The sequence below is a fragment of the Tachyglossus aculeatus genome, chromosome 19 (assembly GCF_015852505.1).
Source record: "Tachyglossus aculeatus isolate mTacAcu1 chromosome 19, mTacAcu1.pri, whole genome shotgun sequence".
NCBI lineage: Eukaryota > Metazoa > Chordata > Mammalia > Monotremata > Tachyglossidae > Tachyglossus > Tachyglossus aculeatus.
In genome coordinates this window covers 18,096,541-18,111,453 of record NC_052084.1, presented here as the reverse complement: position 1 = coordinate 18,111,453, position 14,913 = coordinate 18,096,541, and the positions used below count along the sequence as shown (strand labels likewise).

General features: G+C 43.4%; 1 protein-coding gene across 1 annotated transcript in view; it reads left to right on the top strand.

The window, feature by feature from the left end:
* LOC119940649 (kinesin-like protein KIF6) overlaps positions 1-14,913 on the top strand; it is a 112,878-nt gene that overhangs the window by 92,376 nt on the left and 5,589 nt on the right. The window contains exon 11 of the mRNA XM_038760868.1: positions 14,202-14,313. Coding sequence (XP_038616796.1) covers positions 14,202-14,313 — 112 coding nt within the window. The remainder of the gene's footprint in view (positions 1-14,201; positions 14,314-14,913) is intronic.

The following is a 14,913-nucleotide window of genomic DNA, read 5'->3' as shown; positions in this document are numbered from 1 at the left end:
TCAAGGGAGTCGTTCCCTCTGAAGATGGTTTTTGTTTTTTTTTTTTTTTTTAGCAAACATCGATCTGAAGATGGTTGTCGATGTCCAAGATTTCACTGTCATGAACTTGTTTTGCTGTTTAATATGATGCAGGGCACATAGATGACACTGGTGAAACTCCTCAAGAAGTTCGATGTGATGAGAAGCAGCGTGGCTCAGTGAAAAGAGCCCGGGCTTGGGAGTCAGAGGTCATGGGTTCTAATCCCAGCTTTGCCACTTATCAGCTGTGTGACTTTGGGCAAGTCATTTAACTTCTCTGTACCTCATCTTGAAAATGGGAATTATGACTGTGAGCCCCATGTGGAACAACCTGATTACCTTGTATCTCCCCCAGCACTTAGAACAGTGCTTGGCAGATAGAAAGCACCTAACAAATACCAAAATTAGTATTATTATTATGATTGTGGAGGTTCAGATACCTTCATCGTATTAAAAGGTTAGAAACTCCTGCACTCTGAGATCTTTAAAGATTGATTTGGCTCTGACACCAAAACCTAACATGCTATAAACAGGCAATGATCCTTGATTCTTTTTTTTTTTTTCCTCACTTCCTTCAATCTGTGACCTTTGGATATTTGCTATTCACCCCACCTCCAATCCCACCGCACTTATGTACATTTCTTTAAAGTATTATTTTAAATTACTTATTTGTTCATATTAATGTCTGTCTCTCCCTCTAGATTGTAAGCTCATTGTGGGCAGGGGACATTGTCATTCTGTTGTATTGTGCTGTAGCAAGCACTTAGTACTGTGCTCGACACGTAGTAAGCATTCAAAAAATATGACTGATTTATTCACATGCGTGAATCCGATAACAGATTTGAGCCTTTTGTTAACTGCAAAAAGATCCTTGCTCGAGTTAGGGTAACTGAGGTGCAGAGAAATTAAGTGATTTGCCCAAATGGTGGAGCCAGGATTAGAACCCAGGTCCTCTGACACCCCCGCACTCCCAGGCCCATGCTCTTTCAGCTAGGCTGTGCTGCTTCCCAGATGAACTCCAGTTCATCGGTTGTGTCAATCAGTCAGTCAGTGCTATTTACTGAGCACTTACTATGCGAAGAACACTGTACTGAGTGCTTGGGAGAGTACAGTGTGACACATTTGGTGGACACATTAAGTTCACTGTCTAGAAGGGGAGATGGACCGCTAAATCATTTATAATGTAAAATATAAAGATATGTACATAACTTGTACACATGTCCTCAGTTATGACTACATAGAACAAGTTGAATCGGACCTGGCGTAAGACACCACTTTGCTTCACGCGATTAATCCATCAGTGGTATTTATTGAGCAGTTGCGATGTGAAGAGTGTTGTATTCAACTCTTGGAAGACAATCAGCGTTGGTATGCACATTCCCTGGCCAGGGAGCATCTACTCCAGTGGGGTAGGTGAAAAGTTCATCTAAAATACTTTCAATTCTTATGTAAATGACAATATTTACATAATTGGATGCTCTTGGGATCTTGGAGAAGCTTTAAAGAAACCCGAAGTGATTTAGTGGCTTCCAGAGCTTATGTGGCTCTTCTCAAAACTCTCTTCTGCCTCACCCTGACTTGCTCCCTTTGTTCTTCCCCCATCCCAGCCCCACAGTTTAATGTATATATCTATCATTTATTTATTTGTATTCATGTCTGCCTCCCCCCATCTAGACTACAAGCTCCTAGTGGGCAGGGAATGTGTCTGTTTATTGTTGTATCATACTCTCCCAAGTGCTTAGTACAGTGCTCTGCACACAGTAAATGCTCAGTAGATACGATTGGATGAATGAAAGTCCTTTTTTGTGATCTACAAATGCCGAGAGTCAGATAAAGGAGAACAAAGACTTTATCCACTGTGAGAAGTAGCATGGCCTAGTGGAAAGATCACGGTCCTTGGAGTCAGAGGAGCTGGGTTCTAATTCCGGCTCTGCCACTTGCCTGATGTGAGACCTTGGCTAAGTCACTTCACTTCTCTGGGCTTCAGCTTCCTCCTCTGCAAATTAAGGGTGATTTGCCTGTTCTTCCTCCCCCTTCAAGTGTGAGCCCCAGGCAGGATAGGGACTGTCTGATCTGATTATCTCATATCTACTATAGCATTTTGTTTAGTGCTTGGCCCAGAGTAAAATGCCATATTCGTTATTGGGGTGTAAAACCACATTAAGATTTTGGGAGGGCATTGTCAATGATATTACTCAATGGCTCTTTCTAGCAACAGGGACAGGGAAATGCCACAAGAGTTTCCAATCCAGTTTTTTGCTCTTTGGGGAAATTTTCATAACGAATACGCCTCTGAAATTCTCTGGCATTTCCTCCTTTTTCCATACATTAAGGAAAAGCCATATAGATGTCTAAGTAGCAGACACTTCTAAGTGAATCTCTACAACTCAGTGGGGACAGGATTTAGACTGGTATTTTCTCTTCCAATTAGAGGCAACATGACCTGGTGGATAGAGCATGGGCTTAGGAGTCAAGGACCTGGATTCTAATCCCGCCTCTGCCGCTTATCTGCTGTGTGACCTTGGGCAAGTCACGTCAATTCCCTGTGCCTCAGTTACCGCATCTACAAAATGGGGATTAAGACTGTGAGCCCCATGTGGGATCTTAACTGTGTTCTACCTGATTTAGCTTGTATCTTCCCCAGCACTTAGTACAGTGCCTGGCACATAGTAAGTGCTTAACAAATACCATTTAGAAAAAGACGTATTTTCAATCAGAAGCTTTTTTGCTTGGAAGATTGGGTCAGGGTCATTCCTAGCCCTCTATGGTAGCCTGGTAGCTGTAAGCGCTTAGTACAGTGCTCTGCACACAGTAAGCACTCAATAAATCAATCAATCGTATTTATTGAGCGCTTACTGTGTGCAGAGCACTGTACTAAGCACTTAATGCGACTAAATGTGACTGAATGAGTGAATGAACTGTAGCCGGAGTCTTCCTGAACTTGTTGCTAAAGATTATGATTAGCTCTGTGCATCCCTTAGCCACCACAGTGACTTCACTCACTAACACAGCAGGTATAATCTTTGTAATCTTGTAATCTTGTAATCTTTGTAATAATAATAATAATAATAATGACGGCATTTGTTAAACACTTACTATGTGCAAAGCACTGTTCTAAGTGCTGGGGGATTCAAGGTGATCAGGTTGTCCCACGTGGGGCTCACAGTCTTAATCCCCATTTGACAGATGAGGGAACGGAGGCTCAGAGTTCAGTGACTTGCCCAAGGTCACACAGCTGACATGTGGTGGAGCCGGAATTCGAACCCATGACCTTTGACTCCAAAGCCCGGGCTCTTTCCACTGAACCACGCTGCTTCTCTAGATTCAGGAAATGACAATTGTGCCATTTGTTAAGCACTTACTTTATCAGACACTGTACTAAGCGCTGGGTTAGATACACGATCATCAGGCTGGACACAGTCCCTGTCCCACATGGGGCTCACAGTCTTAATCCCCATTTTACAGATGAGGTTCCTGAGACACAGAGAAGTTAAGTGACTTGCCCAAGGTCACACAGCTGACGAGTGGTTGAGTCGAGAGGGTGCAGAGAGCAGAATTTATTGGAATAGCGGTAGGTGTATAGGAATTCATGTGTTAACTTGTCACATATTCATTCAATTGTATTTACTGAATGCTTACTGTGTGCAAAGCACTGTACTAAGCGCTTGAGAGAGAACAATATAACAGATGCAGTCCCTGCCCTCAACGAGCTCACAGTCTAGAGGAAATTACTGGGTGTGGGGTTTGACCCCACACAGGCACGTGTTCACTGGCTCTTCAGTCCAACGCCTTAACCACTGAGCCATGCTGGTGCGGATATCACTATCCAGTGAAGAAAAGTATTTTTTGCTTCTTGATTTCTTTCCTTTGGCCAAGCCTATCTAGCAGTGACTATCTAGGAAGGCCAGCTTTGTCTCCTAAGGACTCAGATAAATGCAATTTACCCATTTCCTACCTTGCCAAACCGTTTGATGCTATAAGCGGGTGAGAGTTTGAGCAGCAGATTCGAGTGCCCCGAGAATTCCTTCAAGATTTTCCAACTACAACACGGTGGGGAATGGGTTGGCCAACACAGAGTAACAGCGCGGCCTGGTGGATAGAGCACGGCCCCGGGAGTCAGAACCATCTGGGTTCTCATCCCAGCTCTGCTGTGTGACCTTGGGCAAGTCACTTACTCCTCTGTGCCTCAGTTCCCTCATCTGTACAATGGGGATTAGGACTGTGAGCCCCATGTGGGTCAGAGATTGGGTCCAAACTGATGAGCTTGAATCTCCCATGGTGCTTAGTACAGTGCTTAGTCCCGGCATAGTGGAGTGAGTACGGGCCCCTGAGTCAGAAGGTCGTGGTTTCTAATCCCAGCTCCGCCACTTTTGTCTGCTGTGTGACTTTGGGCAAGTCAATCAATCAATCGTATTTATTGAGCGCTTACTGTGTGCAGAGCACTGTACTAAGCGCTTGGGAAGTACAAATTGGCAACACATAGAGACAGTCCCTACCCAACAGTGGGCTCACAGTCTAAAAGGGGGAGACAGAGAACAGAACCAAACATACCAACAAAATTAAATAAATAGGATAGAAATGTACAAGTAAAATAAATAAATAAATAAATAGAGTAATAAATATGTACAACCATATATACATATATACAGGTGCTGTGGGGAAGGGAAGGAGGTAAGATGGGGGGATGGAGAGGGGGACAAGGGGGGCAAGTCACTTTACTTCTCTGGGCCTCGGTTGCCTTATCTGTGTAACGGGGATTGAGACTGCCCCATGTGGGACAGGGACTGTGTCCAACCAGATTTGATTGTATCCACCCCAGCTCTTAGTACAGTGCCTGGCATAGTAAGTGCTTAACAAATACTGTAAGTGTTATTATTATTATCAGTCAGCACTTAACAAATACCATAAAAACAAACAAAAAACAGAGTTAGAGACACTCTGATGAAATTCCCATCACTGTCAGGGGGAAGGGGGCTGTCTGATAGATCCTGTCCTATCCAATCTGTTCCCTGATTGGAATAGACACACTGACAGCTTGGTTGAGCTGTCTTGTTTGCGACATCTGGCAGCTCTTTGATACTCTCAAAGAGTTGTTATGCTGTTAAACTTTCTCTGTGATTGTGAATCCTAAACTCCCACACAAGGACCACATCCTCTTCCTTGAGCTGTTCCATAATTAAAGAGGGCCTCCCCCAGAAAAAAAAAAAAAAAAGAAGTTGCATATTTGGTCACTTTTAGTTACTATTGAATATTTGCTAATAAGGCCAAAATAATAATAAGTATGGTATTTAAGTGCTTACTATGTTCCAGGCACTGTACTAAGCACCGGGGTGGATACAAGCAAATCGATTGGACACAGTCCCTTGTCTCACGTGGGGCTCAGTCTCAATCTCCATTTTACAGATGAGGTAACTGAGGCACAGAGAAGTTGAGCGACTTACCCAAGGTCACACAGCAGGCAAGTGGTGGTAGCAGAATTAGAACCCACGACCTTCTGACCCCCCCCAGGTCCATGCTGTATCCTCTATGCCATGCTGCTTCTCAAATGACAGTGCTCTCGATGGCAAAGTATCATTAGGCCAAAGTGGGAGTCCTGAATTGGCTTAATTAGTCTCCATATGTGTGTCATCAGGTTTTTCAGCAGGCTGGAACTATGTTCCAGCTGTCTGCCATAGAGCAGCCATGTGATTAAAAGGAAACTCATAACAAGAGGGAAAACAGAATAGGCTTAGCTAGCGCGTCTCATAAGGAAAAGAGAGATTAATTGTTAGCGTTTCAGAAAGTAGATTCCACCGATGTGTTCTAAGAGCGACTCCAGCGAAATCAGGCTGGTGATAATACATCTAGTGAAATGTTTACCCATCGCTGTTGATCCACAGGGTTCAATGTTGGGTATAAGCTGACTGGTGCTTGCTTTAATTGAAGAGGGTCCCTGCTGAAATAACCACAGCAGATAAGATTGGAAGAAAATTCCAATAGCTAAATTCCTCAGAGTTTTGTGGTTGAAGTTATCTTAGAGGTCGTTAACCTATGAAATATACACTAGGGCACAGAGATAAGCCTCATTCATGTTGCTCACCCCCCATCAGGGAAAACATGTGGTTTTCCAAGTCCCTTTATTTCTATTTATCTGTCAAATTAGAATGCAGAACTTGTTGCCCTAAATTCATTTATGGACTACCGTGTTCTCACTCAACTTGAACATATTACGACATATGAAACTTAAAGCATTAGTGGAAAGCATCTAATAAATCAATCCTGAGTTTATAAACACAGGAAATAGCATTACACAACTGTTCATCCCGTCCTGATCCTGCCCTCCAGAACTAGTCAGTAGCTGTCTCTCAAAGTTAGTCAACTCCCTTTCCCTTATTTAAAAAAAAAAGGTTTACTTCTTTATCTGAGGTTTAGGGGATTTCCTCCCTACCCAAGCAAAAACCCGATTTTTTGAAGATTCCAATATCTGGCACTGTGTCAGTCCATGGAATTGTTTTTTACCCATTTGGGTAGCCTGTTATTGTTTGGAAAAAGAGGCTACACTAGGAATTAGGACTTGATCGAAATTAAAAAAAATCCTGATGGGCGCAGCCTGATTGAGGGTTTCCCAAAGAATGAAGTCCAAAGTTCTTCTTAATGACTCATTCTTGAATAGTTTCCCATAAGATGGAAGTTTTTAATGATGTTTCGTTTCAGCGTTTTCCAGAAAGATCCATTGTCCACAGTAAGCCTCATCTGCATTGGAAGATTGAAGAGTGGAACTGCAGTTAGGGTAGAAACAGTTCTAGAGGATGGCAAGTGGCAAAAGTGATATAGTTTAAACCGTTTGCTCCACGATTCTGCACGTGCCTGGGGTCACCTGCAGGCATTGGTTGAAGTGGGCGTTGAGAGGTGGGGTGGGTTTGCATGTATGTATGTTTGTGTGTATCATGTGGAAGAGAGGGACAAAGAGGAGAACAGAATGGGTTCGGAATTGGCCTGAGGCAGCAGCTTCGCACTCCTTCCCTATTAGTTAGAAATGGCCCCTCGCCCTGGTCGGCCTTTTTATCTGAAGTATTTTTTACAATAATAATGGTATTTGTTAAGTGCTTACTATGTGCCAAGCACAGTTCTAAACGTTGAATGAGAGGAGACTGTCTTCTTGGGCTCTGCATCCATTGAGGATGGAAGAAGAAAGCTCAGGCTTGAATTAAAGCAGGATCACTGGAAATTTAACATAAAGGAATCCCTAGGGTGTTGGCTACAGACTACCTTGGGAGTTCTGGTTGTTTTTCTGGAGGCAGGGAGGGTAGGAAAGGAGAAGACAAGGGAGGGGTGCTCCCTTGTGATCATTATAATGATCCCTTAATTATCATTATAAATGTGTACTTAACATGAATTATTAATCATTAGTAATAATAGTGGTATTTGTCAAGCACTTACTGTGTGCCAGTCACTGAACTAAGTGCAGGGAAGCAATCTAGCCTAGTGGATAGAGAACAGGCCTAGAAGTCAGGCAAACTTGAATCCTAATCCCAGCTCTGCCATTTGTCAGCTGTGTGACCTTGGCCAATTCACTTCATTTCTCTGGGCCTCAGTGACCTCATCTGCCAAATGGGGCTGAAGTCTGTGGGACAGGGAATGTGTCCAAATGGATAAACTTGTACCTACCCAGGTGCGTAGTATGGTGTCTGACACAAAGTAAGCACTTAACGAATACCTTAAAATTAAAGTGCTGCGGTAGATACAAGATAAGTGGATCAGAGACCCTTCCCAATATGGGGCACAAGTCTAGTAAATCAATCAATCAATCAATCGTATTTATTGAGCGCTTACTATGTGCAGAGCACTGTACTAAGCGCTTGGGAAGTACAAATTGGCATCACATAGAGACAGTCCCTACCCAACAGTGGGCTCACAGTCTAAAAGGGGGAGACAGAGAACAGAACCAAACATACCAACAAAATAAAATAAGTAGGATAGAAATGTACAAGTAAAATAAATAAATAAATAAATAGAGTAATAAATATGTACAACCATATATACATATATACAGGTGCTGTGGGGAAGGGGAAGGAGGTAAGACGGGGGGATGGAGAGGGGGACGAGGGGGGAGAGGAAAGAAGGGGGCTCAGTCTGGGAAGGCCTCCTGGAGGAGGTGAGCTCTCAGCAGGGCCTTGAAGGGAGGAAGAGAGCTAGCTTGGCGGATGGGCAGTGGGAGGGCATTCCAGGCCCGGGGGATGACGTGGGCCGGGGGTCGATGGCGGGGACAGGCGAGAGCGAGGTACTGTGAGGAGATTAGCGGCGGAGGAGCGGAGGGTGCAGGCTGGGCTGTAGAAGGAGAGAAGGGAGGTGAGGTAGGAGGGGGCGAGGTGATGGACAGCCTTGAAGCCCAGGGTGAGGAGTTTCTGCCTGATGCACAGATTGATCGGTAGCCATTGGAGGTTTTTGAGGAGGGGAGTAATATGTCCAGAGCGTTTCTGGACAAAAATAATCCAGGCAGCAGCATGAAGTATGGATTGAAGTGGAGAGAGACACGAGGATGGGAGATCAGAGAGAAGGCTAGTGCAGTAGTCCAGACGGGATAGGATGAGAGCTTGAATTAGCACGGTAGCAGTTTGGATGGAGAGGAAAGGGCGGATCTTGGCAATGTTGCGGAGCTGAGACCGGCAGGTTTTGGTGACGGCTTGGATGTGAGGGGTGAATGTGAGAGCGGAGTCGAGGATGACACCAAGTTTGCGGGCTTGTGAGACGGGAAGGATGGTAGTGCCGTCAACAGAGATGGGAAAGTCAGGGAGAGGACAAGGTTTGGGAGGGAAGACAAGGAGCTCAGTCTTCGACATGTTGAGCTTTAGGTGGCGGGCAGACATCCAGATGGAGATGTCCTGAAGGCAGGAGGAGATGCGAGCCTGGAGGGAGGGGGAGAGAGCAGGGGCAGAGATGTAGATCTGGGTGTCATCAGCGTAGAGATGATAGTTGAAGCTGTGGGAGCGAATGAGGTCACCAAGGGAGTGAGTGTAGATTGAGAACAGAAGGGGACCAAGCACTGAACCTTGGGGCTAGTAAAGCTGAGTTGAGTCAATACTCATTTTGCAACAAGTTAAAATTTCTCCGGGCCAAATATTTTTGAATGCTTCCTCAAGTTGGCTTTAAGTTGAGAAGCATCATGGCCTAGTGGATAGAGCACGGGCCCGGGATTCAGAAGGACCTGGGTTCTAATCCCGGGTCTGCCACTTGTCTGCTGCGTCACCTTGGGTGAGTCACTTCACTTGTCTGTACCTCAGTTACCTCATCTGTAAAATGGGGATTGAGACTGGAGCTCCCTTTGGGTCAAAGACTACGTCCAAACTGACTAGCTTCTATCTACCCCAAGGCTTAGTACAGTGTCTGACACATAGTAAATGCTTAACAAATACCACACACACAAAAAGGTTGATTTAGAACAGAAGCATGCCACAGTGGGGCAAGAACAATCTGTCATTTTCACAGACAGCATTTTATTTTCTGTTCTTTTCCATCTATACTCACTGGCACTCAAAACAGCCATGTGTGTCAAGCAGTAAATAATAAATGAATTGTAATCTTTCCATTTGGTCTTTCCATCTATCCCTATTTACCCTGCAATCTGAGGGAAATATAAAGATTCTTGTTTACTTCGGTTTATTGCAAAGAATGGGCCTCTGTGTACTAGTTTGTTCTCCTTCGGGGAGTTTTTTTTCCTCAGAAAATTGTTCTTCCCTGTGCATCAGGGATCTGGCATTTGACTGAGGCGTCCTTTAGTGTAAACCCGACCTGCTGAGTTTGGGACCGAACCCAAGAGTCCTGAAGGGGAGAGGCAAATTGAAAGAGATCCAGGTCACCAGATTGCTCCTCTTCCTGAAGTGGATTCTAGAATGAGTAATACAGTATTGCATCTATAATTGAGAGGCAGCGTGGCTTAGTGGATAGAGCAAGGGCCTGGGTTCTAATGCCGGCTCCGTCGCGTGTTTGTGCTGTGTGACTTTAGGCAAGTCATTTAACTTCTCTGGGCCTCAGTTCCTTCATCTGTAAAATGGGGATTAAGAGAGAGAGCCCCATTTGGGACAAGGACCGCATCTAACCTGATTAACTTGTATCTACCCCCAGTGCTTAGAACAGTACTTGGCACATAGTAATCGCTTGACAAGTACCATAATCATTATTATGTACCCCAGTTCGTAGAACAATGCTTGGCACATAGCAATCGCTTAACAGGTACCATAATTACTAATTATTATTATAATTCACCCACAGTATATTTGAAAAGATTGTAACTAGATTGTGAGGAACAGAGACCATGTCTAATTCCCATCTGTGTATGCTCTCCCAGCGTTTAGTACAGGGCTCTGCACACAGTAATAGGCTGGGAGGCTCTAGAATCTAAACTGGAAGCTCATTGTGGGCAGGAAATGTCTACCAACTCTGTTATACTGCACTTTCCCAAGCATTTAGTGCGGTGCTATATGCCCAGTAAGTGCTCAGTAAACACCATTGATTGATTAATAAATATTATAAATATTATTACTACTACTACTTCTGAGAAGCAGCATGGCCTAATGGCAAGAGCACGGGCTTGGGAGTCTAAGGACATGATTCCTAATCCTGACTCCACCACTTGTCTGCTGTGTGACCTTGGGCAAGTCACTTAACTTCTCGGTACCTCAGTTTTCTCATCTGTAAAATAGGGATTAAGTTCTCCTCTCTCCCAGCTAGACTGTGAGCCCATGCAGGACAGAGACTGTGTCCAACCTGATTACCTCAACTCCACCCCAGTGTTTGGAACAGTGCTCGGCACATTGTAAATGCGTAACAAATACTATATTTATTATTATTACTACTGCTACTACTATTTGACTCTTTAGATTGGATGATCTGGAAGAAAGAGTAGGTTTTTTCTGGGAGTCTAAAGAGGCAGTGTCACCTAAAGGACAGTTTTCTAAACTGGCAGGCTGAGAAGCAGCGTGGCTCAGTGGAAAGAGTGCGGGCTTGGGAGTCAGAGGTCATGGGTTCTAATCCCGGCTCTGCCACTTATCAGCTGTGTGACTTTGGGCAAGTCACTTCACTTCTCTGTGCCTCAGTTACCTCATCTAGAAAATGGAGATTAAGACTGTGAGCCCCATGTGGGACAACCTGATTACCTTGTATCTCCCCCAGAACTTAGAACAGTGCTTGGCACATAGTAAGCGCTTAACAAATACCAAAATTATTATTATTATTATTATTTACCAGTTTGCTGTTTAGAGCTTCGGGGGGGGATACCAGTGCTCTAATCATGACAGTGTATGGTATTTTGCAAGCATTTTCCCTCGGAAAGACCGGTAGCCTACTGGAAAAAGCAAGAGACTGAGAGTTACAAGACCCAAGTTCTAGTTCAAGTTCCACCCTTTTGCTTCCTGAGTGACCTTGGGCAAGTCATTTAACTTCTCTATGCCTCAGTTTCCTCATCTGTGAAATGGGGATTAAATATCTGTCTTTCCTCCCTCATGGATTGTGTGCACTCTACTAAGCCTTGTGAATTATGGGAAGGGAATGTGTCCGTTTATTGTTATATTGTACTCTCCCAAGTGCTTAGTACAGTGCTCTGCACACAGTGAGTGCTCAATAAAGATGATTGAATGAATTAAAGGGCATTCTCATAGAATACAATCTCTCTCTTGAAAGTGCCATATGGTTAGTCTCCTATAAAATGTATTGGCACTGGACATTTTGGATAAAATGTTATTGCCAAATTTGGGGACATTTTTCTGACAAAGTGCATCCTTTTGGATAGAACACAATGCAGTAGTAAATTAAATAGTTGGATGCGTGTGTGGAGTGTTAAGTGGTGATTACAGCAATGTGAGTATACCTTCAAAAACCCTTGGATTTCAAGAGAACTGACAATATTATTGAGTACAGCTACATATGAAATATCTGAATCCTAAAATATCCTTCAATCCAACATTGCTTTACCATCAGTGAAATGAATAAATGTGCCTTGTTTCTTATCTGAATAATATGGAAGAATTCCAAAACCGCTAAAATAGTGACTAAATTCTAAGGTTCTCTAAAGGGAAATCACCAGATCTATCCTTTGTGGAAGAATCATTTCCCGTATTATTCAATTTGACTTTACAGTATTCTATTCATCGAAAATGGGGACCTACTGGATTATTCAATTCTAGAATTTACCTTTGGGGCCCAGTTACAAGACTCCATTTTAGGGAGTTTATTAAGAAAAAATCATGCAATTCTTCTCGCATAAGTGTTTCCTTTATTACTTACTGAAGAAATTTTTCCTAAGACGTAAAATAAGAATTAGCTATTTCTAATCTGGCTTTGGCTTTTAGATCAGAATATTAGGCACCGGAATCCCGCTGGCTCCAGGAAGTACATAGTTGCGAAATAGTCCATGGTGATTTTTTCCAGATTTTGGAAATTTCCATGTCTCAGTCAACAAATCGGTAGAGAAGACCCATCTCCCTTTGGAAAACTCCACCCCAACCACTAATTGCAGAAGGGAGATATAGAACACCTGGTTTCATTGCTGCTTTTGCTGAAGGAGACAGAAGCATCATCCTTCACTCTTAAATCCTCTGCAGCTGGACATCGGGGGGTAGAGATTCTAGGTGACTGTCAGAAGTGTTCTGTTTTCCCTGTTTTTTAGCAGGGTCGAATTGAAAATCAAGACACCAAAGGCATTCCAACTCTCTTTGCTGTAGGTTTGCTATCCAGTCAATGTTTCTTGGACGTGTCATTTATTTGCAAGCTTTCTAAATTCTTGATTTTTCTCTCCAACATCCAAAAATGAGATTTTTTTTTTCTGATGGGAAAAATATGCTTGAGCTCTCGTACAACCCTTTCTCCTACCTTCTCCGACTTCAGTATTCCTGCAGTTGTAGTTACCTGTAAGTATGCTAGGTCTACATTGGCTTAGAGGAAGAAAACATGGGCTTAGGGTGTCCAAAGGACCCGGGTTCTAATGCGGGCTCTGCCACTTGTCTGCTGTGTGACGAGGCAGCTCAGACTTCTCTATACCTCAATTACCTCATCTATAAATGGGGGGATTAAGGACTGTGTGAGCCCCACGTGGGACAGGGACGGTGTCCAACCTGATTAACTTGTATCTATCCCAGTGCTTAGTACAGTGCCTGGCACGTAGTAAGTGCTTAACAAATACCTTTTTTTTAAAAAAAAAAAAAAGGGAATTTCCCAGGGAATTTAAGATTTTTCCTAACAGCCTAATTGAATTGCTTTGAGGCAAAGGCATATTTTCTTCATAAACACATTACAATCCAAGTCATTTACCCACTAGGACACAAAGGAAACAGTTGGACAGAAACTTGAAGGCAAGAGGCCAGAAAGAGAAGCTGAGGCTGGTTGGCCAAGAGAGATGTTCAATAAAGACCAAGAGTGCATTTTGGACTTTGAAAGAGATGAGAGAGATCATATAGTATCATATGTGGCTTGTGTCTGTGTCATTTTACACCTCTGAGTCCTCTGTTTCATGTATCTTTTTTTGTAATAGTGTTCGTTAAGTATTTACTATGCGCCAGGCACTGTACTAAGCACTAGGGTTGACAAAAGGGTGTCAGGTTGGAAACAGTCCCTGTCCCACATGGGGCTCACTGTCTTAATCCCCATTTTCCAGATGAGGTAACTGAGTCCTGGAGAAGTTAAGTGACTAACCCAAGCTCACCCAGCAGACAAGTGTCAGAGCTGGGATTAGAACCCAGGTCCTTCTGACTCCCAAGTCCATGGGTTTTAGTAAGTTTTTCCATATTAATTCTTCAATCAGAGTGGAGCTGGAGGGGATCAGCTGTGTAAATTCTACCAGGTAAAGATAGCCCCCTTGGATTTGAATCAGTCCATTTCAGTTTGTACCTTAAATGGTCATTCATTCATTCGTCCATTCATCTGATTGTGTTCTGGGGGGCTCTTACTGTATGCAGAGCGCTGTACCAAGCTCCTGGGAGAGTACAATATAACAAATAAACAGACACATTCCCAGCCCATAACAAGCTTATAGTCTGGAGGGAGAGACAGACGTTAATATAACATAAATAAATTACAAGATGTGTAATGAAGTCGTGTGGGGCTGAGAGTCTGGGGCTTGGTCTACAGCCCCTGAAGTATAATAATGGATGGTATTTGTTAAATGGCTTACTATGTGCCAAGGCACTCTTCTCATCAGTTTGTCTTGTTTACAGGCTGGAGAAGCTGGTGGCATCCTTTCTGGAAGAGTCGAGTATCCCGAGTGCACGCTCAGTGTTTGGCGCTGACATGCCGGAAGATTTCAGCACTGCTTTAAGCATCCTAAAAGTAGAGTACCAAAGATTTCTAGCATTGGGCTTCCTTCCTCTATAAATTAATTTGTTTTAGTATTAATGTTCCTTCTCCCCTCTAGACTGTAACTCTATTGTCATTGGGGACATGTCTGTTTATTGTTCTGTTGTACTCTCCCAGCCGCTTAGTACAGTGCTTGTACACAGTTAAGCAATTGAAATGGATGAATGGTGTCTGCCTTAATTCTGTTGTATTGTACCCTCCCAAGCACTTAGTACAGTGCTCTGTACGTAAGAAGCACTCAATAAATACAATTGACTGAGCGATCATTCTATCTGCAGCCAAAAATTTCAAGCAGTTTGCGGAAGACTAGCTCCTCAAAATCCCCATCCTATTACAAGTTTCTGCGACCAGCCTTGGTTGTCAGAATTTCCCAACTCACCTAGTCCTTTCAGAATTTCCTTTGTGTTTTTTTTTTTTCTTGGAAATCTCCCCTGCACACCTGGATCTGATTCTCCTGCAGTAGAGTTTTTAAAAGAAGCCCTGTGCAGAGGAGAAGAATTTGGCATAATAATAATAATAATAATTGTGGTATTTGTTAAGCACTTATTATGTGCCAGGCACTGTACTAGAGCT